Source organism: Pongo abelii, chromosome 8, assembly GCF_028885655.2.
Source record: "Pongo abelii isolate AG06213 chromosome 8, NHGRI_mPonAbe1-v2.0_pri, whole genome shotgun sequence".
In the NCBI taxonomy this organism is placed as follows: Eukaryota; Metazoa; Chordata; class Mammalia; order Primates; family Hominidae; genus Pongo; species Pongo abelii.
The window spans coordinates 35,804,489-35,830,283 of NC_071993.2; the positions used below are offsets into that span (position 1 = coordinate 35,804,489).

The 25,795-nt window shown below is 37.8% G+C and overlaps 1 protein-coding gene across 48 annotated transcripts in view; it reads left to right on the forward strand.

Moving 5' to 3' along the window:
* CREM (cAMP responsive element modulator) overlaps positions 1-25,795 on the forward strand; it is an 89,951-nt gene that overhangs the window by 39,326 nt on the left and 24,830 nt on the right. For 13 of the 48 annotated variants that reach the window (XM_009245263.4, XM_054523190.2, XM_054523191.2 and 10 more), the window contains 2 exons: positions 16,695-16,792; positions 16,940-17,082. The exons of 5 other annotated variants lie outside the window; for them this stretch is intronic. In XM_009245263.4, the coding sequence (XP_009243538.1) occupies positions 16,695-16,792; positions 16,940-17,082 (241 nt within the window). Of the gene's footprint in view, positions 1-3,398; positions 3,690-13,324; positions 13,514-13,660; positions 13,808-16,694; positions 16,793-16,939; positions 17,083-25,795 lie in introns of those variants that run through there. 30 more of the 48 variants (XM_024253408.3, XM_054523180.2, XM_054523184.2 and 27 more) reach the window with 19 other exon arrangements.

Below are 25,795 nucleotides of genomic sequence, written 5' to 3' on the forward strand. Positions count from 1 at the left end.
ACATGTGTATGTGTTTATGTGCACTATGGATACATATATACCATTACTCTGTTACTCCATTATTCAGTGGCATAGAAGACAGTTTCAAAGTTAGATCCCAATTCAGCTTCTGACCCTGGATGTGTGAAGTCATAGAAAATTTAAATTTTATTCATTTTGATGCATTAGGAATTGTTTCCATATAATTCCTGGCACCAACAGCCATTGTATTTGTTGCACTATAATTCTCAGGCCAGGAGTGTGAGAGAGTCCAGAGCTTTAGAATTATATCATTTAAGATGATGAGCATCAGTCTCATTGCAATTTAGTAAAATCAATTTAATGAGTGTTTTCTTGGCAAAAAGCCAGTTAATTATATCCATCAAATTTGTAGCCATAGTTATTAAAATTTTTTTATTGTGGGAAAAATAACGTAAAATGTACCATGTTAGCAGTTTTTTGTTTTTGTTTTTTTTTTTGAGACGGAGTCTCACTTTGTCACCTAGGCTGGAGTGCAGTGGCGTGATCTCAGCTCACTGCAACCTCCGCCTCCTGGATTCAAGCAATTCTCCTGCCTCAGCCTCCTGAGTAGCTGGGATTACAGGCACGTGCCACCACCTCCAGGTAATTTTTTGTATTTTTAGTAGAGACAGGGTTTCACCATCTTAGCAAGGATGGTCTTGATCTCCTGACCTCGTGATCCACCCGCCTTGGCCTCCCAAAGAGCTGGGATTACAGGCGTGAGCCACTGCGCCTGGCCCATGTTAGCAATTTTTAAGTGCACAGTTCACTGATGTTAAGTAACATTTTCATGAAACAGATCTCCAGAACTTTTTCTGTCTTGCAGATCTAGAGCTAAGCACCCATTAAACAACTGCCTCTTCCCCTTCCCCTCAGCCGCTGGTAACCACCATTCTTCTTTCTGTTTCTCTGAATTTGACTAGATACCTCCTATAGGTGGAATCATGCAGTATTTTGTCTTTTTGTGACTGACATATTTAGCATAATGTCTTTAACCTTCATTCATTTTGTAGCATGTGACAGGACTTTATTTTCTAGGCTGAATAATATTGTATGTATGAACCACATTTTGTTTATTGTTACTGTTTTTCTCTGGTGGTTTTTGTCAAGTCAGTACTCGTTAGACTTATACCAAGTGATTGGTAGAAGAAATATGATAATCAGAATAATTCATATGAATTGCAGTTTGACTGTTTCATAGATATTACAATAAAGAGTTGATTTAGGTTAGAAATAAAGATTAACATGAAAGTTTTGATAAGTGGTTTGTAGGCATTCATTCCCTGGTTTCTAGCTTTTGGCATGAACATTTCCTGTTCATTATTAGAAATGATCCATATTACTGTTAAGAGCAATTTTAATACCTACTGTTTGCACTTATATGAGGTCTGTTGCATAAAAAGCCTTTTTTTGGCTTAGAATCTTACTGCAAATTCTTTATGCGTATTTATTTTGAAATACAATTGGCTAGTAAATTATGATCAGTTTCAGTCTTAGTGAAACCAAATACGAGATTAGCTTTCAAAAGTTCCTTCCAGAGCTAAAAGAGTTTGACTTCTATAAAGGTCATGTCCATTTTTATAGTACTTTAATATATATATTATTATAATAAGTGAAACATATCTCATATTGGTTAGAATATAAAATGATACCCCAAATACTATAAATAGGAAATTCAAGATACTATAAGGATTAGCTAGAAAAAAAAAAGTTTAGCTAGGGCACTGTTTTCAAAGGATAAAGAATCCTAATTTTAATTTAAGTGCTTACTGGAAGTATTATCAAAATAGATTATTTAAACCCTTCTGGATAATTAAGAATGACTGAATTATAACACTTGTTTTGCTTTCAAGAAGTGAATTTTTTAGAAACATGAAATTTGACCATTTATGTTTACAGTATCAGGAACAATGATCCTCTTCCCCCTTTTCAATTCAGATTATGGATTTCAGCTTATGCGCTATACATAAAAAAAGGATTGGAGGCAACAACAACATCTCTTTAGAAGATAATGGATAGTAAATATAGAAATAATAATCATACTTGGCTAATCTCTTTGTAACAAATATTTTCAACATATATTCTTAAGGTAAAATTTAACTACATTGAATTTGCAATTTGTTAGCCACACTATCTTAAAAACAAAACAAAAAAAACCAGCTAGGCCAGACGCAGTGGCTCACACCTGTTATCTCAGCACTTTGGGAGGCCGAGGCGGGTAGATTACCTGAGGCCAGGAGTCGAGACCAGCCTGACAACATGGTGAAACTCCGTCTCTACTAAAATTACAAAAATTAACTGGGTGTGGTAACGGGTACCTGTAATCCCAGCTACTCGGGAGGCTGAGACAGGAGAATCGATTCAACCCAGGAGGTGGAGGTTGCGGTGAGCCCAGATCATGCCACTGCCCTCCAGCCTGGGCGACAGATAAGAGTTCGTATCAAAAGAAAAAAAAAAAAATTACCCGGGTGTGGTGGCAGGCGCCTGTAATCCCAGCCACTCGGGAAGGTGAGGCTGGAGGATTGCTTGAGCCTGGAAGGTGGAGGTTGCAGTGAGCCAACATTGTGCCACTGAACCCCAGCCTGAGCAACAGAGCTAGACTCTGTCTCAAACTCAAAACAAAAAACACCTTAATGGGAAGGAAGTCACTCAAGATAACCAAAATGAAGACCAACTACATTTTTCATTTTGTGTTTGTCTTACTCAGCACAATCAAATATGACTTTTAAAAATTAAAGTGGGCCGGGCACGGTGGCTCACACCTGTAATCCCAGCACTTTGAGAGGCCAAGGTGGGCGGATCACCTGAGGTCAGGAGTTCAAGACCAGCCTGGCAGAGATGGTGAAACCCTGTCTTTACTAAAAATACAAAAATCAGCCAGGCGTGGTGGCACATGCCTGTTGTAATCCCAGCTACTCGGGTGGCTGAGGCAGGAGAATTGCTTGAAGCCGGGAGGTGGAGGTTGCAGTGAGCCGAGATCGCACCACTGCACTCCATCCTGGGCGACAGAGCAAGACTCCGTCTCAGTGGGGGAAAAAAAAATTAAAGTGGAATATTTTACATCTTTATTCAGGTATTTGATTTATAATATTCTTATTATTTTCAGCTTTAAAACATTTGAAATATTCTAATATTCTCTTAAATGCTTTTTCCCCTATAGAACAGACTTTTGAGAATCCTGTCTTAATACATAAACATCAAGATAGTTTTCAACTTCTTGCTTAGCTTGTTAGTGTATTTTTATTGTAGTCCTTTAACTAGGTAGTACAGAGATTTGATTTTTCAGGAGCAGAGTTGATAGAGCAGTCTGCTATATTGTGAATTCACATTTTAAAATCCTTTATTGTCTTGAATGCAGGCCTAGTAGCTCTGTGACGTGTGCAGCTATACTGTGACATCATAAACCCCATCGTGAGGGAACCTAGCTACGGGTCAGAGCTAGTCCACTAGGTGCTAATCAAATGCTGTGTTACAACACTGTGAGGTTTTCCCAGTTATAAGTGTCATTATTAGGGTTTTTTTTTTATTGCAAAGCCAAGTAAGGCTGTCAGTTGCATCATCTTACCTTATTTCTTCAGATTAAGTACTGTTTATAGTGGGATTTTCGGTGGATGTGGTGGCATCAGCATAATCTATGTTTCAGGCGTCCTATAGAGGAGGATTATTCTTCAGGGGATGTGGAAGAAAAGGTAAATGATGTCTGCTATAAGTACCTTCTACACACTTTTAAAGCCTCGTGAAAAAGCGGTGAAAATTGTGAAATATAAAATAACATCCATTTTATGTTTTAGTTTTTTGAGCAGTTGCCTACTTGGTTATTAGAATGTGATAAATTATTCATAGATCTTGGTATCACTTTTTCCTTCTCTTCATTTAGGCTTTTTGTGTAAACATTCCCTCCTCTGAGAAATTATCTACAACAAATAGTCTCTTACCACACCACCCCCAGTCCCTGCTTTGTCGCTCTCAAATCTGTTATTCTGCTTTACTGTTCTTTTAAGAATGGAGCACTACCCAAATTATGTATTTGTTTCTTCATCTATTTCTGTCTTCTGATCTGGGAGAGTAGCGACTTTTCTCATTCACTGCTGTATTAAGCTCCCAGTAGATGTTTGTTCAGCAAGTAGAAGAGTTAATTCATAAAGATGATGTGTTTTGGTGAAATTTTTGCTTAGAAAAATGTCTTAGAATGAATATTTAATGTTTATAAGAAAGATTTCTCTATTTCTACCCGCGGTATGCATATTTTAGTTCAAGTGAACTTTGGTCTGTCTCCTTGTGTGTCTTTTAGGAAAGACTCTTTAACTAATTCCTTTCTGTTTTCAGGGCTTCTTTAGAACCCTACTTATATATTATGAATAGAGCAATTGTAATACTTTTTAGATTCCTCCTTGTTAATATTACAAGGATCTTCCTTCTTTTTTTTTGAGACTGAGTCTCACTCTGTTACCCAGGCTGTAGTGCAATGGCACAATCTCGGCACACCGCAACCCCTGCTTCCTGGGTTCAAGTGATTCTACTGCCTTATCCTCCCAAGTAGCTGGGATTATAGGCATGTGCCACCACACCTGGCTAATTTTTATATTTTTGTTAGAGATGGGGTTTCACCATGTTGGCCAGGCTGGTCTTGAACTCCTGACCTGAAATGATCTGTCCACCTCGGCCTCCCAAAGTGCTGGGATTACAGGTATGTGCCACCGTGCCCAGCCTTCTTCTTCTTCTTTTTTTTTTTTTTTGAGACACACTGTCATTCTCTTGCCAAGGCTGAAGTGCAGTGGTGTGATCTCAGCTCACTGCAACTTCTGCCTTCCAGGTTCAAGCAATTCTCATGCCTCAGCCTCCCCAGTTGCTGGGATTACAGGCGCATGCTACCACACCTGGCTAATTTTTTTATTTTTGGTAGAGATGGGGCTTCACCATGTTGGCCAGGCTGGTCTTGAACTCCTGACCTCAATCGATCTGCCCACCTTGGCCTCCCAAAGTGTTGGGATTACAGGCGTGTGCCACTGCACCTGGCCTCAGATGTTTATTTCTTATCTGGGCTCTAATCCAATAACCAGTCCTCTAATTCTCCTTGCCTATTGAACATTTCCACCTGGTGGTCCTGCTGTTGCCCTGCCATTTTAGGGGCCTAGGCTCCCAAAAACTGAATCCATCACCTTGCACAAATAAAAAAAGATGCTTCTTTATTTACCTATTTTGTCTTTGGGGATACCATGCATGTTACTGGATCTTTCATTGACTTTGTTCCCTCTATGCCATCTGTGTACCATACCCTACTTCACAGGCAGCCATGTACTCAGCTATAGCCCCACACAGTATAATAACAGTGCTAAGATGTTAAGGGTAGGAAGCCATGTGAATTTTTTTAATGAATAATAATGGAGTTTAACCTATTTTTTTATTATTATACTTTAAGTTCTAGGGTACATGTGCACAACGTGCAGGTTTGTTACATATGTATACATGTGCCATGTTGGTGTGCTGCACCCATTAACTCGTCACTTACATTAGGTATATCTCCTAATGCTATCCCTCCCCCCTCCCCCCACCCCACGACAGGCCCTGGTGTGTGATGTTCCCCTTCCTGTGTCCAAGTGTTCCCATTGTTCAATTCCCACCTATGAGTGAGAACATGCAGTGTTTGGTTTTTGTCCTTGCGATAGTTTGCTGAGAATAATGGTTTCCAGCGTCATCCATGTCCCTACAAAGGACATGAACTCATCCTTTTTTATGGCTGCATAGTATTCCATGGTGTATATGTGCCACATTTTCTTAATCCAGTCTATCATTGTTGGACATTTGGGTTGGTTCCAAGTCTTTGCTATTGTGAATAGTGCCACAATAAACATACGTGTGCATGTGTCTTTATAGCAGCATGATTTATAATCCTTTGGGTATATACCCAGTAATGGGATGGCTGGGTCAAATGGTATTTCTAGTTCTAGATCCTTGAGGAATCGCCACACTGTCTTCCACAATGGTTGAACGAGTTTACAGTCCCACCAACAGTGTAAAAGTGTTCCTATTTCTCCACCTCCTCTCCAGTACCTGTTGTTTCCTGACTTTTTAATGATCGCCATTCTAACTGGTTTGAGATGGTATCTCATTGTGGTTTAGATTTGCATTTCTCTGATGGCCAGTGATGATGAGCATTTTTTCATGTGTCTGTTGGCTGCATAAATGTCTTCTTTTGAGAAGTGTCTGTTCATATCCTTTGCCCACTTTTTGATGGGGTTGTTTGTTTTTTTTCTTGTAAATTTGTTTGAGTTCATTGTAGATTCTGGATATTAGCCCTTTGTCAGATGAGTAGATCGCAAAAATTTTTTCCCATTCTGTAGGTTGCCTGTTCATGCTGATGGTAGTTTCTTTTGATGTGCAGAAGCTCTTTAGTTTAATTAGATCCCATTTGTCAATTTTGGCTTTGTTGCCATTGCTTTTTGTATTTTAGACATGAAGTCCTTGCCCATGCCTATGTCCTGAATGGTATTGCCTAGGTTTTCTTCTAGGGTTTTTATGATTTTAGGTCTAACATGTAAGTCTTTAATCCGTCTTGAATTAATTTTTGTACAAGGTGTAAGGAAGAGATCCAGTTTCAGCTTTTTACATATGGCTAACCAGTTTTCCCAGCACCATTAATTAAATAGGAAATCCTTTCCCCATTTCTTGTTTTTGTCAGGTTTGTCAAAGATCAGATGGTTGTAGATGTGTGGTATTATTTCTGAGGGCTCTGTTCTGTTCCATTGGTCTATATCTTTGTTTTGGTACCAGTACCGTGCTGTTTTGGTTACTGTGGCCTTGTAGTATAGTTTGAAGTCAGGTAACGTGGTGCCTCCAGCTTTGTTCTTTTGGCTTAGGATTATCTTGGCAATGTGGGCTCTTTTTTGGTTCCATATGAACTTTAAAGTAGTTTTTTCCATTTCTGTGAAGAAAGTCATTGGTAGCCTGATGGGGATGGCATTGAATCTATAAATTACCTTGGGCAGTATGGCCATTTTCACGATATTGATTCTTCCTATTCATAAGCATGGAATGTTCTTCCATTTGCTTGTGTCCTCTTTTATTTTGTTGAGCAGTGGTTTGTAGTTCTCCTTGAAGAGGTCCTTCACATCCCTTGTAAGTTGGATTCCTAGATATTTTATTCTCTTTGAAGCAATTGTGAATGGGAGTTCACTCATGATTTGGCTGTTTGTTACTGGTGTATAGAATGCTTGTGATTTTTGCACATTGATTTTGTATCCTGAGACTTTGCTGAAGTTGCTTATCAGCTTAAGGAGATTTTGGGCTGAGACAATGGGGTTTTCTAAATATACAATCATGTCATCTGCAAACAGGGACAATATGACTTCCTCTTTTCCTAATTGAATACCCTTTATTTCTTTCTCCTGCCTGATTGCCCCGGCCAGAACTGCCAACACCGTTGAATAGGAGTGGTGAGAGAGGGCATCCCTGTCTTGTGCCAGTTTTCAAAGGGAATGCTTCCCATTTTTGCCCATTCAGTATGATATTGGCTGTGGGTTTGTCATAAATAGCTCTTATTATTTTGAGATACGTCTCATCAATACCTAATTTATTGAGAGTTTTTAGCATGAAGGGCTGTTGAATTTTGTTAAAGGCCTTTTCTGCATCTATTGAGATAATCATGTGGTTTTTGTCTTTGTTTTCTGTTTATATGCTGGATTACGTTTATTGATTTGCATATGTTGAACCAGCCTTGCATCCCAGGGATGAAGCCCATTTGATTATGGTGGAGAAGCTTTTTTTTTTTTTTGAGATGGAGTCTCGCTCTCTTGCCCAAGCTGGAGTGCAGTGGCATGATCTTCGCTCACTGCAAGCTCCACCTCCCGGGTTCACACCATTCTCCTGCCTCAGCCTCCCTAGTAGCTGAGACTACAGGCGCCCGCCGCCACACCCGGCTAATTTTTTTTGTATTTTTTAGTAGAAACGGGGTTTCACCATGTTAGCCAGGATGGTCTCGATCTCCTGAACTCGTGATCCGCCTGCCTCAGGCTCCGAAAGTGCTGGGATTACAGGCGTGAGCCACTGTGCCCGGCCAGATAAGCTTTTTGATGTGCTGCTGGATTCAGTTTGCCAGTATTTTACTGAGGATTTTTGCATCGATGTTCATCAGGGATATTGTTCTAAAATTCTCTTTTTTTGTTGTGTCTCTGCCAGGCTTTGGTATCAGGATGATGCTGGCCTCATAAGATGAGTTAGGGAGGATTCCCTGTTTTTCTGTTGATTGGAACAGTTTCAGAAGGAATGGTACCAGCTCCTCCTTGTACCTCTGGTAGAATTCGGCTGTGAATCCATCTGGTCCTGGACTTTTTTTGGTTGGTAGGCTATTAATTATTGCCTCAATTTCAGAGCCTGTTATTGGTCTATTCACGGATTCAACTTCTTCCTGATTTAGTCTTGGGAGGGTGTATGTGTCCAGGAATTTATCCATTTCTTCTAGATTTTCTAGTGTATTTACGTAGAGGTGTTTATAGTATTCTCTGATGGTAGTTTGTAATTCTGTGGGGTCAGTGGTGATATCCCCTTTATCATGTTTTATTGCGTCTATGTGATTCTTCTCTCTTTTCTTCTTTATTGGAGTTTAACCTATTAACTCTACCAGTATAATTATAAGCTTGACGCTCTTATAAGTTTTGGCCAAACCAGTGAGAATGTAGAATGATAGTTCTCCAGATCTAAGGGTTTTCTTTTTTAAAAGGAGACATTTGAATTCTACCTCCAGATGCGTCATTTGTGCAGGTTCTCAGCCTTTATTTTAGCATTTTAATGAAAAAATTGTCTCATGAGCTTTTGGCCTGCCTAGACTTTGGACATATAGAAGTTTCCTTGTAATTACAAAATCTGTATAACCCATCTCCAGAATTGTAAGGATATGGTTTATGTTAGTGGGTACAAGTTCTTTTTCTGCAGCAGGTATTCTTGACCAAGGCTTTTTTTTTTTTTTTTTTTTTTTTGTTAAGGCGGAGTCTTGCTCTGTCATCCAGGCTGGAGTGCGGTGGCATGATCTCAGCTCACTGCAACCTCCACCTCCTGGGTTCAAGAAATTCTCATGCCTCAGCCTCCTGAGTAGCTGGGATTACAGGTGCGCACAACCACACCGGGCTAATTTTTGTATTTTTAGTAGAGAGGGGATTTCACCATATTGGCCAGGCTGGTCTTGAACTCCTGACCTCAGGTGATCCACCTGCCTCGGCCTCCTGAAGTGCTGGGATTACAGTCATGAGGACTTAGCCATTTTTGATAGAGCTATTGTTTAATTAAAATTCTGATAATTGTACTTGAAAGATGATTAAAGCAATATAAAGGATGATTTATGCCTATCAGATGCCCATGAGTCTTTGTTGAATTGTTTTTCTGTTCTCCAGAATAATCTGATTTCTTTAAAGCTGGGCATTTCCCCACAAAAAATGAATGTGGACACCACCTGCCATCTCAACCCACAGGTCTAGTTTGTGAGAATACTTGTAGGACCCCTGGGTTTCCTCCGCTATAGTTTCGAGTTCATTGTCTTCAGATACCTTATTCTATGTACTTGGAAAAAAGAGTAAAACATTGAGAGCCACTGGGATCTGACAAGCTTTGGGAGCTCCTTAATTATAAAAAGAAAATTATTTTGATTTGAGAAAATGTAATACCTTCAGAAATTTCCACCACCCAGCTAGCTATGTGACTGCATTTTTTAAAAAGGAAAGGAACAGAGAGGAAAATCAAGTCACTCTACCCTCCTTACTTACCTGTGGATTGTCCCTACACATGGTGGTGGGTGGGAGAAGTGGTGTTGGAGCACTGGGTCCTCCAGAGAGCTCAGTCTGGAATCTGGCAGTAAAGATCATGTCCCAATTTCCTGAGCTGATGGGATAGAAGCTGGTCAATAAAGTCTTCTCTTTGTGTTAATTTTTTTTCCTTTGTTTTCTTTTGTTTTATGTAGTTATAAAGCATAATTTCTATTTTGCCAATCTCTGACATATGGGCTCTCTGTCAGGGTTACTGGATATGTTTATTTTGTCTCTGCTGCTCTATTGGAGCTGAAATCTCAGCCTGTCTGAGCAGTTCTTTAAGCTGAAAGCCAGGGTGTAGGGTCTAGATTAGTGTGGAATAGCTGTTTTCAAAGTGTGGTGTGCAGAACCCTGGGGGTGACTCTGAGACACTTTCATGAGGCTTGCTAGGTCAAAAGCATTTTTACAGTGATGCTAAGATGTTCTTTTTCTTTTTCTCTGTTTTGATATCCGCACTGATGGCGCAAAAACAGTGGTGGTGGGGAGTGATAAATTGTTGGGTGCCTTAACTCAAGTCAGTGACACAAACTGTGTTTTAGTATTAGCTGTATTTTTCACTGCCATCCACTTGCAGTTTTTTTTTTAAGTCAGTTTTACTTAAGAATATCTTTGATGAAGCAGTAGAAATTACCATTGCATGAAATCTCGACTCTGAGTACATGCTGTTTTGATATTCTGTGTCCTGAGTGGGACAGCTGCAGAAAGCCCCCCCACCGCTGCGTCCTGACGACCCATGGTGTTCTTGAGGAAAAGCACGTGTGTTATTTGAGTACCAAGATGAATTAGCTGCCTGTTTTTCCACAGAACATCATTTTCTTCAAAAGAATGACTAATTGCCAAATGATGGCTATTCAAACTTGAAGACATTTCCTCAAAAACAAATGAAGTGAGCTTGTCAGTTCAAGGGAAGCAACTCATGGTGTTTATTTTCACAAGCTTTTAAGCCAAAACTTTGAATTTTGGAAAATCTGCATCTGGCATTGTGAGCTTGACAATATTCATAGTTTTCTGATCAAACTAGTTATACTTTAATGAAATGTGATTTATAATACTGTGTCATGAAATGTGTCCACGTTTGGAAGATCTCCTGAACTCAGTGAGCCAGTATTTTCCAAATGAATACTTCAGGATGTTACAAAATCTTACGTGGGTAAAAGATTCATCCAAAGTACAAGACAGATCAATGGATTTTAATGTAACTGATACCGTCTCAGATTGTATGTTGCAATTAACCCTTAAGAGACAATCAATTGTCAAGTTTTGGTGTATCAATGAAGAATATCCATGATTTTCTACAGAAGCTATTATAATATTCCTCCCTTTTTCTAACACGAGTCTTTGTGAGGCCCAGATTTTCTTCACATACCAACTAAAGCAACATACTGCAACAGATTCAGTGTAGAAGTAGATATGAGAATCTGGCTGTCTTCAGTTAAACGTGACATTAAAATAATTTGTAAAAATGTAAAACAGTGCTACTCTTCTCAGTTTTTTGAAAATGTAATCATTTTTCATAAAATGTTATTTATGGTAGCACATATTTATTATTTTAAAATAAGTTACTATTTTTAAAATTTCTGTTTTAATTTCTAGTATGTTAAATATCAACAGATATAACCAGTGGTGTGCACAGCTGGCTTGTACCAGTGAAAACCAATTGTATAATCTTTATCCGGCTTTGTGTTCAATGTCATCCATTGGCAGCTTGAAATCAGCCATAGTAGGAGTATTTACATCACAGAAGTGAGCAAACGCTACAAATCAGTGTTCCTCCTTCTTAAGATCTAGTTAAGTGTTTACCAGACCTCTACTGAATATAAATCACAGAAACAAAAGCTCTTTGAGGTCATCAGTAATTTTTAAGAGTGTAAAGATGCCCTGAGACTAAAATATTTGAGAATTAGTTGTGAGGAGAAAGAGTAATCTTTTGAGAGTTAGTCACCATAGAGGTGGTTGCCTTTTTATAATTCATACAGAGTTGCCTTTTGTGCCAGAACCATTTGTAGAATAAATCCAATGTTTTAAAACTTGCAGTTGTTAAATCTACTGGTTCCATAATGGGATGATGTTTTTCTTTTCCCTGGAATCTAAACTGGATGATAATACTCTGGGGGTAGGTGAGCTGAATTTTCCCTGTGGGCTACATATTGGTTGCCTCTGTCCTGGTTTCACACTATCTGTCCAACTGTTATCTAGATTTAGATCAAGCCTTCACTCAAGCTCTGGCATCTACACAAAGCCCTCACTTACTGTTTGGGCCCATACTGATCTTTCTATTCTGTATTCCTGTGATATTCACGGCCTCTAAAATGGAGCAATTCTTTCTGTACTATTTGGTGTGCCATTGTTTCTTAGGTGCTAGTTTTATTAATTCTATTTTCTAATAGTGCACCTAGTACAGTGCTCAAAACCTAGGTTCTCTTACACGGATAAAACATGTTTTAACTTTTGGATTGCCAGAGAAGTTTGTTTTCCAAGGGAATGATGATGTAAATAAATCTTAGTTATTTGATATAAACCCAGTTTTTAATAATTCTTTTCAGATATTAATATAAGTTGGAAATCATTGGTGTTCCTCAAAGTGAAGTCACACACAAAGTCTTCCTTGAAAAAATTGTTTTAGATGCTGTGGTTCTACTACCACTCATGATAGACACTGGTGACTTATTTCCAAGGTCTTTGACTCTTGAGTAAGTCATAATGAATAGTGAATCTTAGTAAAATGAGGCAAAGTTTCTGCAATTATGCTAGCCTATAGGACAGAGTTGTTTACTAATTAGAAAACCTGGCAGGTTTTGAGTCCAGAGGAGTGGTTAGTATCATGTTTTTCTGGTGGGGATCTGTGTTGAAAGAACCAGAGAGGTAGTGAGGAGATGGCTGTTGTGCTGATCTCTGCCCAGAGTTAAGTGATAGTTCTGGCCTCTCTGGATGCTTTAGCTAGGGAGAGGAAAAGTGTCCAGAGGCCTCATCAGCCTTCAAGGCATGAGCTTTCTCTGGGTCAGAGACACCAGGGGCTTGAAGGGTCCTGGAATTTCTTCAGCCTATGCCTTTTTAGTTATTATGAGGGCATAACAGTGACTGTGATTTTTATCAGTCTAGAGACAAAGCATCAGCTCACATCCAGAGTAACACTAGAATATCATATGTCACACATTTAATAAAAATAATTCACTGGCCAGGTGCGGTGGCTCACGCCTGTAAATCCCAGCACTTTGGGAGGCCAAGGCGGGCAGATCACAAGGTCGGGAAATCGAGACCATCCTGGCTAACATGGTGAAACCCCGTCTCTGCTAAAAATACAAAAAATTAGCTGGGCGTGGTGGTGGGCACCTGTAGTCCCAGCTACTCAGGAGGCTGAGGCAGGATAATGGCTTGAACCTGGGAGGTGGAGCTTGCAGGGAGCCAAGATCACCCCACTGCACTCCAGCCTGGGTGACAGAGCGAGACTCCGTCTCAAAAAAAAAAAAAGAACCATATTTAAGTTCTATCTCCAATTTCTCTGAAGAAGTTAGAGAAGGTAGTTTATACTCTGGCCTAAGAAAGGCTTCACTGTTAGTAGGCGTGAGGTCGTAGTGAGGTAGTTTAACTGCTTTAGAACTTTGTGCTTGGAACATTCTTAGCCACCGAAGTATGGCACCAAAAGCGATAAGGAGCATGTGTTCCTTAATAAATGTCACATCAGAAAATGACTGTTCCAGGACAGTAACCACCTCCCGATGGTAAGTATCCTAGATGGTTTGTCATTTCTCAGCAGCAGGAAAAAGAGAAGTAGACCAGTCATATTAGTGAGTGGTATTACTTAAAAATAGCAAAAACAATAACAAAAAAGATCCAGCTTTAATCCTCAATGGTGATCATTTTGGCAGGTTTCTGTGGCTGGATCAGGCACCGGAAGAGGCTCCCCAGCTGTAACTCTAGTGCAGTTACCTTCGGGCCAAACTATACATGTCCAGGGAGTAATTCAGACACCACAGCCATCGGTTATTCAGTCACCACAAATACACACTGTTCAGGTTAGCTTCCTTCCTGAATGGTTTTGTCTTTGACTTTCTTGAGCCATTTTTTTCCTCTTTCACTAATTCATTTATCATTTTTCTTTATGAAGCGCTTATACGTAAATCTTTTTATTAGATATTTGGAGGAATCTCTTTTCCTTGCGTAAGGTGCTCTGTGTCCTGCTAGGTATGTAGGTTTCACTTCAGAGCTGCAGCTTTGTTGTCAGCTTTTCATTTTGGGACTGAGTAATTGCAGATGAGCAGTTCATGTCTTCTTCACATTGTTGTTCTGTGTTCAAACTCAGATTTATTTAGCAATGCTCCCCAAGGGTGCTGAAAATATTTTGAGGGTGCTTCAGAGAAGATGTCTGATAAACACAGTAATATAAAGATTATAGTGCTGATGCTGTTTTCTTTTTTTTCTTCTTCTTTTTTTTTTTTTTTTTTTGAAACGGAGTCTCGCTTTGTCGCCCAGGCTGGAGGGCAGTGGCGTGATCTTGGGCCACTGCAAGCTCCGCCTCCCGGGTTCACGCCATTCTCCTGCCTCAGCCTCCCGAGTAGCTGGGACTACAGGCGCCCGCCACCATGCGTGGCTAATTTTTTTTGTATTTCTAGTAGAGACGGGGTTTCACTGTGTTAGCCAGGATGGTCTCGATCTCCTGACCTCGTGATCCGCCCATCTTGGCTTCCCAAAGTGCTGGGATTACAGGCGTGAGCCACCACGCCCAGCCAGTGCTGATGCTGTTTTCATGAATAATCACCTTAGTAGGTAGATATAATTTATAATCACCTTAGTAGGTAGATATAAATTTATTTTAAATTCGGTATACATAATTCTTAGTAAGATGATATTATTAATGTATCCCTCTCGATTAAACCTTGGCTTTTGTAGATATGATTACTATTGTGGTTGTGATCCAGAGATGTATTTTACCCTTAACATTTGTCGAAGTTAAAACATTTTTTCCATCAATAGATGTAAATTATTAAGTATGCATTTTTTAAAGTATGCATCTTAATTACTGAATTTATTTTTGTTCCTTTTTAAGGTCAGTTATTATCCTTTAAATGCTGAAATTATTTGAACCTAATTGATGACAAAAAAAAAATCTGTGAGGAAAATGGAGACACGTATACATAGTGTAGTCCTTTTCCTGCGTGTTCAAGTAGTTTATCACAGTAGAATGATGAGAGTGGCGACAAGATATCTGATGTGACAAATTCACATACATTAAAAGCTTGATTATCTTTGTGGCATAGGTGTCTTCTCCTGTGTTGCCCAGAAGTGTAAGAATAATTCTCATCATTATCTTTTTTTCCTGTGATGGCCCCTGATTCCAAGAGTTCTAACTCTTTCTGACACTAATTATAAAACAAGAAAGTCTTTCCAACCTCTTCTTTGTTTTATGACTTTAATTGGGGTCCACATATTTCTGCTTAGTTTTAACCTGGCTGGTATTGGAAGAAAGTATTGTCTATTATTATTATTTATTATTTAATAAAGACAGAATTCTCAGTATGTTACCCAGGTTGTGTTGAGGCCCTGGCCTCAAGTGACCCTCTTGCCTCAGTCTTCCAAAGTGCTGGGATTACAGATGTGAGCCACAGCACCCGGCTGAACGATAGTATTCTCTTATATTCAGTAGACTTTGTTTGGATTTTGTTAAGTGAATGATTTAATTGTCCTTGTAGAAAGAGGTGCCAGTGGATCTTGTCCTAGAATACTTACGTGTTGGATCATGGTCAAGCCACTTAATCTCTCTGCATGAACTTTAATTTTCACCTTTCTAAAATAGGTAAATTAATAGCCTACTTCACCTAAGGGAGTTGTTATGATTCTATGACAGATGTGTGACAGCCCGGTGTAAAATGATAAATATTTAATATTTGGTGGTGATATATGATTATCTGAGGCAACAACATTTTTTTCAGTCAGTTCTGTTGATTGGGTGTGTGTGCTTATGTGTGGGGCGTTGATGAGCAAAAACAGAGTCATATGTGGAGGTGAATATACACCTCTGTGTACTTGGGGAAGTATATATTCTTGCTTGCATTGTTGATATTTTAATAAGCTCTTTTGATTTTGTCCAAATCAGTTTCCCATGTAATTACAATATGAAGTGAGTTTTGTAAATTCTGCTACCCTAGGCCCCCAAAGTATTAATAATTGACTGAATATATCAAAATCAGTCATGTTGTTGAAGAGATTCATTATTTTAGTTTTCTGACTTCTTTAATAATCATATCACTGTATTATTACTTGAAAAATGAAATCATGCTTAAAACTCTGATCTTTCTCTTAAGGAGAAATTCTTTATTTGGATCTTCAAGACCCACCGCCACCAAGCCCTAACTTACTCCTTGTAATAGAAATCCTGATTTTACCCAGGCTTGCTTACTGACTTGCTTATCTACTTAAATATTCTGTCTTGGGCCTATCTGATGGCTAATGTGAAGACCCAGCTCACACCAGCGCCAGCTGTGAGAGTGTGGGGAGAGCAGTGTGATCCGGGAGCTCTCTTCTGCGTTGGCCCCTCGCTGGCTCCCTCCTGGATCCGTAGGAGCAGGAGGAGGTTGAGGAGCTTAGGTCTTGGGTATTTTACATTTTGTTCTTTCCTGCAATGCCTCATTTGACATCCCAACCACTCTTTCCCTAGTATTTCTGTAGTATAGAGTACCCGTATCATTCCTTTCCACACACATTTGTTTTATAACTGAAATGTTTGCGTCTGCGCTTCCTTTCTTGAGCCAGACTCCTTTAGCGCAGATTCACTGTGTTCTATTGCTCAGTTGCTTCCACAGCTCCTCGCTCAGTGCTGCACATGCAGACTCTTAGCCTCAATTTTTTGAATGAGGGAAAAGAGCATATATTTTATGATACATTTCAGAAAATCTTGTATTATAGGTAGCAACAATTGCAGAGACAGATGAATCTGCAGAATCAGAAGGTGTAATTGATTCTCATAAACGTAGAGAAATCCTTTCACGAAGACCCTCTTATAGGTAAGTTAACCAAGTTCCCTAATGTAAAGATACTTTTTCCAAAATGGTAGAATAATTATACATCAAATCAATTCTTCCTTTATAGCTTTTCTGTTTTAAGACTCATTCATGTATCTTCGTGACTTACATTGTTAAATTGTATTTTAGGAAAATACTGAATGAACTGTCCTCTGATGTGCCTGGTGTTCCCAAGATTGAAGAAGAAAGATCAGAGGAAGAAGGAACACCACCTAGCATTGCTACCATGGCAGTACCAACTAGCATATATCAGACTAGCACGGGGCAATACAGTATGTATGCTGCAATTCGATATGATACAGTGCTAGCTTTAAGCCTTCTCTAGTTATATTGAAGCAACTCAGGTTTTGGCATTAAATTGTTCCATTTTAAAATGCATCACTAATACCTAAACTGTATCATAGAATGAAAGTATATGTTAAAAAGTGAGATATTTGTATTGACGGCTGTCATATAATTTTGAAAAGTAAGAATTTTGACTGCTGAATATAGAAGAAAATTTTGGGGTAAAAATAAAGGGAGAATTTTTCCTATTTACATGTTTATATTAATCTCTAGTAAAACATTGTTTTTGTTGTCTTTATGATGCATGCAAACATAAATGTCTGTATTTCATTCTTGTTGGCTTTTGTTACCCACAATTACATACTATACTTACTAATCTAAGAGTTTTCTAAAGTATGTTTTCAATGTTTCACTACTCTCTACTCTGTTAATTTGTGCTACAGTTTTTCCTAAAAGAGAATGGAAAAATGATTTAATTTTTTAAACTGTAGCAATTGGATAGATAATTTTATTTGAAATTTTACACACTGAAAGCTCTAAATAAACAGATACATTCACATTCAGTCTTGTGCATTTTAATGGACTGTTAATTCTGTGCTTTTTGCTCTGATTAAAGCACTAGTTTTTTTTCCCAAAAGAAGAATGTTTGATACGTAAAAAGCAAGCGCTAGAAGGAAAAGAAAAAGGAGGAGAAAGGATAGGGATATCACATATCCTAAGCTAGCCCGTTAGGTACTGGAATAATGTGATATTCCTGTCCTTTCTGAAGTATAAATTGTCCATGGAAATTGTCTAAATCAATTTCCCATGTAATTACAATATGAAGTAAAGTGAGTTTTGTAAACTCTGCTACCCTAGGCCCTCAAAGTAATTGACCGAATATATTGACAGCAGTCATGTTGTTGAAGAGATTCATGATTTTAGTTTTCTGACTTTAAAAAGAGCTACTTAGGTACTGGAATATATGTGATATTAAATAATGTGTTTATACAAATAAGGTATTAAGATTTTAGATATATTCTTTGTTTTTCCTTTAAAAAGTAGCAATACCAAGAAAAAAAAATCTCAAGTCTTAATTTAAGTCCTGGCTACTAAAACAAGCTATAATCTTTAATGTATGAGAAGACTTTATATAGTCATTATTTTTGTGGAGCTTTTTAGAGTTTTTCTTGTAGCAGTGGTAGATTTGCAGTAGTAAACTATTAAATACATTCTCTGTTGGTAATTGAGGGGAACTCCTACCATGATACCTAGCAGATCCGGGGTGTAGTGTATTCGCATGTTTGACATGGCACCCAGTAGACTTGTCCAAAGTCAGTGTTAGGAAAAGAAAACTCCCCACCATCTGTAAGAAATAGACCTTGAGGTTTACATTGTCACTTTTTTATTACTTCTCTCGTTTACATGCTCTTTTGTCTGGCACACTGGGAATCTCTGGTGGGTTTTAGAACTGTAAAACTGAATATGCCAGCTGATGAGCTTCTACAGCACAGCACGCAGGTTATGAGAATGCTGAGTGCCTCGTCCCTCTGTCCCCAGAGGGGCTGGGCAGGAGCTGCTGGCACCTCCTGGCTGGTCAGCCCTGGCCTTGAGCAGCTCCATCCGCTTACCCCAGTGGGCTGTACACATGTCATCATGTTCTGTTTGTTTAATGACAGGGAAAAGGTTGGAAGTGACTGCTGAAATGACACTAAGACTTCTCAAAGTGTTGGGAACCACTAAGATGCTGTCATCGTAACATTTCTCTGGCATATCCTAATGCTACTTAGGACTTCTGATAGAAGCAGTGATTCCTTTACAAGTTGATAGGGAAGCAGATGCTGTAGGGTTAACTTGTCTAGATTATTAGCTGAAAATTTGAAATTGTGAAAATGTATGGGGTTGAAGCTGGAGAGGATGTGGGGAAGGAACCATCTTTGTGCCATTTGCAAACTCAATGATCAGAGCAAGAACCTTTTTAAATTCACATCTCAGGTTTTAGTCTTTGAAGTGGGAATAATACTAAATTGCCAAACTCTGGGGTTCCTGTGAAGACAAAGGAGATAACGGGTAAAAGTAGGGGGAAAAAGACATGCTACTATTGGCATGAAACAGAGAAATTAAGTTAGGTGTACCATTGTCTCATACATGTTCATTGAACTTTCCCTCCAGCCAGCCCCAGTAGCTTCATTCCCTGTGTCCTTCGTGCCAGCTCACAGCAGGGGGCTGGCCTTAAACCTCACTCTGTGTGTCTGTGGGGGGGATGAGAGGAGCGGAGTCAGGAATTTTGGTTGAGAACTAGAAAACTGCATCTTTAGAAATTAGATCTTAGGCCAGGTGTTGTGATGGCTCCCACCTGTAATCCCACCACTTTGGGAGGTCTAGGCATGAGGGTTGCTTGAGGCCAGGACTTTGAGACCAGTCTGGGTAATAGAGTGAGACCCTGTCTCTACAAAAGAATTTTAAAAATTAGCAGGGTGTGGTGGTATGCGCTCATCCCAGCTACTCAGGAGGCTGAGGTGGGAGGATTTCCTGAGCCCAGGAGTTTGAGGCTGCAGTGAGTTATGATTGCACCACTGCACTGTCCAGCCTGGGCAACAGAGTGAGACTCTGTCTCAAAACAACAAACAAAAAAAACACATCTGTCTGTTTGCCACATAAGAGGTCATGGACTATTTCTTACTTTGGTTTCTTAATTTGAGTCTATACAGTGTGATCCTAGAAATTATTCTGATGAGAAGTTACAGTTCTGTATGTACAGTCTGCAGGTAAAAATTGCCATTTGTTCACACAATGTGAATTTCTTTTGTTAAAAATGCATTTTGGGGACATTTAGTGAAATATATGTAGATCATTCTTTGAGAAGTGAATACTAACAACATTCAAACTTTTTAGAAGACGTTTACTTTAATTGGAGGGTAAACATATACTTACACACACAACATCCATTTTTATTGATCTTATTTCTTATAGAACTAACTTAGCAGATATTAATGCTTTAATGTTGTAGCAGAATGTCTAGAAATGGAAACAATTGCCAGTGTCCTTTGGTTTTTGAATAGAGGAACTTATTTTATTAGAATTTCTGGAGATTTTCCTATTTTTTTCCTTCCCTTTGAGCTGTAAATGTTTTTTTTAATGCTCTTTCATAACCTTTTATTATAAAAAATTTTTTTAGGTTTAATTCTTCAGCTTTTATCCATGGATGGCTTTCCCCCAAACTTTGCTTTTATTTCTTTTTTTCCAAGATTAGTATTTTATTAGTTATTTTTAATTTGGAATAATGAGTTAGCTGGTGTTTAAAAGAATTAAATGTGTATCAAAGTTGAAGAAATAAAGTATATTCAAGTTTTCCCATATACAAGCAGTTACATTTTTAATAGTTGAAAGATATTTGGCAGAAGTTGGCCTTATTATATTGACTTACTATTATCACAAAAACTAAAAAGTGAAAGTTGGAATAGGCTGCTCCCTGGGGAATAGGAAAAAAGAGCATAAAATAGACAGGGATCCATTATTACAACACCAAGTAAGTGAGCTGTACCTGCAGAATCCTCACTGGAAGTACAGATCTTAGTGATAGGTGTGTTGCATAACAGTTGAGCTGGTCGAAGAAAGTCTTTTATTTCAGGAGCATATACCCAAGAGATGGCAGGAGAGAGATAGCCTTAGAATTAACAAAGAATGTTACTTGCTGCATAAGATAGTTAAGATATGCAGTAAATGAGTGAATTTGTAAAAGCAACCGAGGAAATTAAAATGTTTGAAGCTTCCTAATTCATTAAATTTTCTCTTGAAACAAAGGTTACTTAAATCCTCCATCCTACTATACCCAACCTCTTCCTGTACCAATTAAAGACGATCACCCAAGACTTCAGTTTTTTTTCCCATAAATGACCCTTGTCTCTGCTTGTGCCTACTGTATTTTACGAGGAATCTTATTAGAGTATTAACTCATCTTTCTGGAATTCTTATACACGAAAGGTAAGTGGGTCGATCTAAACTGCACCATTATGAAAAGAAAAATGTGAACTTTGTGGACTCCTTATAAGAATTCAGAATTCTCAGGAGGCTCACGAATAAGCACCAATTCAACTTCTTCATAAGGGGAATTAGAACATGATAGGCTTACACATTCGAAAGTTAATCCAGTTGCAGTTCTTAATAGTGACATTGTTTACATTTCTCTAAGGCAACTGTTTCAAAATTTTTTAAGGCACTACTTAATGTAACTCTGGCTTTTAAACTTCGGTGTTGCTATTCTTGTTATAGCATGATTTAGTGTTCCTTCTGCTATATGCACCTCTTGGCTTTTAAGGTACAGGTACTCATAGGTACTCTCTTATGGTCACTCTGAATTTAAACCTGAGAATTCATTGGAACAAAGGTCTGTTTGCTGCTGTTTTTAAAGTTAATGCAGTGAGATTTCATTTATGAATCTTTCAATTGCAGTTTTAAATATAAACATTTACATGTGTATGTATTTTAATTAATTCGTGTATAAATTTAGGATTAGAAGTATATAACATGGGCCAGGCGTGATGGTTCACGCCTGTAATCCCAGCACTTTGGGAGGCCGAGGCGGGCGGATCACCTGAGGTCAGGCATTCGAGACCAGCCTGGCCAACATGGTGAAACCCTGTCTCTACTAAAAATACAAAATTAGCCGGGTATGGTGGTGCACACTTGTAATCCCAGCTACTTCGGACGCTGAGACAGGAGAATCACTTGAACCCAGCAGGTGGAGGTTGCAGTGAGCTGAGATCACACAGTTGCACTTCAGCCAGGGCAAGAAGAGTGAAACTCCATCTCAAAATAAATGAACAAATAAATACTCAGAAGGCTGAGGCAGAAGGATTGCTTGAGCCTAGCAGTTTAAGACCAGCCTGGGCAACACAGCAAGACCTCATCTCTTAAATAAATAAATAGCTAAAATAGAAGATGTGTCTAAATTCATTCAGTTAATTTCATCTTATTTTTTCTATCTTGATTTATGTTTATCGAAAGCACATGTTATGCTATCCTTGAATATTTTGAAACCTAAACAGTTTTCTCCTCAAATCTCTGAATACAAACAGGCCCACATAAAACCTATTTCCAGTGTCCTGAGGCACTGGGAAATTTTGTTTATTGTCAGATGAGAGAGAACATTTTCAATGGGAAGGTCCTCTGTCGTTTGATAACAACAAAATCGAGCACCTTTGGCATAAAAATGAAAATGAGGCTGACATGCCTGACTTAATCAGTAGAAATGTTTTCTCACTAGAGCCAGTGTGTGAGGGGTGTGTGTGTGTGTTTGTTTAGCTTTTGTTTTCCATATCTAATTATATAATGACTTCCCCAGAAAATAAAATGAGAAACAGATTCTTGATGTGTCAGCTGTTCATATTGTGAAAACAAAGTTTTTTGATCAGAACTATGGGGAAACATTACTGAAAAGAAAAAAGGAAATGAGTAAAGCAAAAAGAAGAGAAAAAAGAAAGTAAAGGTCTTTGTTATCTACCTGTTTAGGGGTTCTTACCCCTGAGGCAGCTACTCTCACCTCAGATTGACTTGATCGTTATTTAAAAGCTTGATAATTTCATTGGTGTTGAAAAACTAGATTCTATGATTGGAATTTGAAACCATACCTCATTTAACTCTCCATGATTCACAGGTGGCTTAAGTTGTTTATAATATCATCTGTCATGAGGAAATGATAGCCATTCATTCATTCATTCATTCATTCTGTTTATTGAGTGGCTGCTCTGTTCTAGGCTTTGTACTTCCTTTTTTTTTTTCTTTTTTTTTTTGAGATGGAGTTTCGCTCTTGTCCAGGCTGGAGTGCAATGGTGCAATCTCGGCTCACCGCAACCCCTGCCTCCGAGATTCAAGCGATTCTCCTCCCTCAGCCTCCCGAGGAGCTGGGATTACAGGCATGCACCACCACACCTGGCTAATTTCTTGTATTTTTAGTAGGGACGGGGTTTCTCCATGTTGGTCAGGCTGGTCTCGAACTCCTGACCTCAGGTGATCCACCCGCCTTGGCCTCCCAAAGTGCTGGGATTACAGATGTGAGCCACCGCGCCCGGCCTAGGCTTTGTACTTCTAACACACTGTGGTTACCTGACCTTAGGCTGCTCTTTCTAAAGCACTATTTCTGTGACATCAAACTAATTATCAACTGAAAAATACACATTCAAATATATGAAAACATACTCATGTCTAGCCACAAGGGGCCAAGAAGGCAGTGTCTTTTGACATTTTCATACTTGTAAGAAGTTAGTTAGGTCTCCCTCAAACCCTTTTACTGTGAGGGCTGAATCCTGAGACCCATGAAATCTTTGGAAAGCTATGGTTTAAAAATACCCTGTTTTTAAAGTGTGTACAGAAAATACTGCTCTAGATGAGCCAGATAAAGTGCTGTTACATCAGGGTGTCTCAACCTCAGCTCTGTTGACGTTCTGTAACTGACTCTTCAGTTTCTGCCACACTGGCCTGTCAGTGAAATAAAACACAGAGAGAACGCAGCATGTGGAAATCTTTTTAAAAATGTTAATCTATCTTCCTGTGTAGACACTGGCACCTTAGGTGAAAGAAGTGAAAATTTGTTGTTACTCTTTCCATAATTCTCATAGGTTTGTCCTATCGGGTTATCGCCAAGTGCTTTTTTGCCTAGATGCCATTAAAAACGTTTGGAAATGACTTGAAAATATTCACAGTGTATTTTAAACCCTACTGTTACGCTACCGTAAGGTATTTACATTGATGTATAGATGTCATGTTATTCTGGTGATGTGTTTTTAAAATCTTCATTGTAAAGCCTAGTTAGCTAGTTTATTTGTGATTTTTTAAAAAGCATAGCCTCTGGTACCATTTAATATCTACTGTTTAAAGGATGCAGTTGGAATCTTTATGTTAAAATATACAGACCTTTCAGATATTTTAAATAATACTTGTCTATTAGAGTGAAATTTTGAAACAAAACATTTGATCAGTTATTCTTTGGAAGCTTCAAGTCAATTACTATGTTAACTTTTAAACATGACTGGCAGATCTCAGTATTTAAAGGAAATCTACTTCCTATTTGTTGCCATTAGCTGTAGTTATTTGAGACACTTGGTAGAGGTAAATATTGTAGCACAAATCCTTTTAGTAACAGTTACTTTTTAAGGACCTTTCCAACTTGACAATTTATATTTCAGGATTCTCCTGACATAGACAGGATTCTCCTGACATAGACAAAATGGCAAAAGTTACAGTTTTCTAGACTTGAGCTTTATAACCAAAATATGTTTTTTATATATATTTATATATAAATATATAATTATATATAAATTATACAAATTATATGTTATATATAACATATATGACATAATTATAATAAAATATATTAAAAATTTTGGTTATATGTACAACATATAATTATATATAGTTATATAATTATATATAGTTATATAATTATGTATAGTTATATATATTATATAATTATATATAATTATATATGTTATATTATATATAATTATATATAGTTATATTATATATAATTATATATATTATATATAGTTATAATTATATATAGTTATATATTATATATAATTATATATAGTTATATATTATATATAATTATATATAGTTTTATATATAATTATATATAGTTATATATTATATATAATTATATAGTTATATATAGTTATGTATTATATATATAATTATATAGTTATATATAGTTATGTATTATATATATAATTATATAGTTATATATAGTTATATATTATATATAATTATATAGTTATTTATAATGTAATATATAATATATTATATATAATTATATATAATATATAACATAAATTATATATAATATATTATATATAATATATAACAAATTATATATAATATGTAACATAAATTATATATAATTAATGTTATATATAATTGTATATAACATATACATATATACCATATATATGTTATAATAATTATATATTATATATAAAATTATATAAATTATAAAAATATAATTATAAAAATTATAAAAATATGTTATATATAATTATATATTATATATAATTATATATAACATATATATAATTATATGTAGGTTTTTTTTTTTGAGACGGAGTCTCTGTTGCACAGGCTGGAGTGCAGTGCCGCAATCTCAGCTCACTGCAACCTCCAACTCCCGGGTTTAAGTGATTCTCCTGTCTCAGCCTCCCGAGTAACTGGGACTACAGGCGCCTGCCACCACACCTGGCTAATTTTTGTATTTTTAGTAGAGGCGGGGTTTCACCATATTGATCAGGCTGGTCTCAAACTCCTGACCTCAGGTGATCTGCCCACCTTGGCCTCCCAAAGTCCTAAGATTACAGGCGTGAACCACTGCACCTTGCCTATGTATTTCTTAAAAACAACTTTCTTTTGATGACAAATTAGAAAAGTAGTTAGCTGAATGAAGGTACAAATTCATTTTAATTGCAATATTAAACGGGAATTTTTCTTTTCTTTTTTTAGAGACAGGGTTTTCCTGTGTTGCCCAGGCTGGCCTCGAACTCCTGGGTTCAAGTGATCCTCCTGCCTTGGCCTCCCAAAGTGCTGGGATCACAGGCATGAGCTACCACACCTGGCCTTAAATGGGAATTTTAAATGGTAGAAGAATGGTGTTGATAAGGAAAAACATCTGAGAGAATGAAGAAAACCAGGAAGCTGGACTCTCCCTGTCTCCTTCTCCACTCTTCCTCTTGA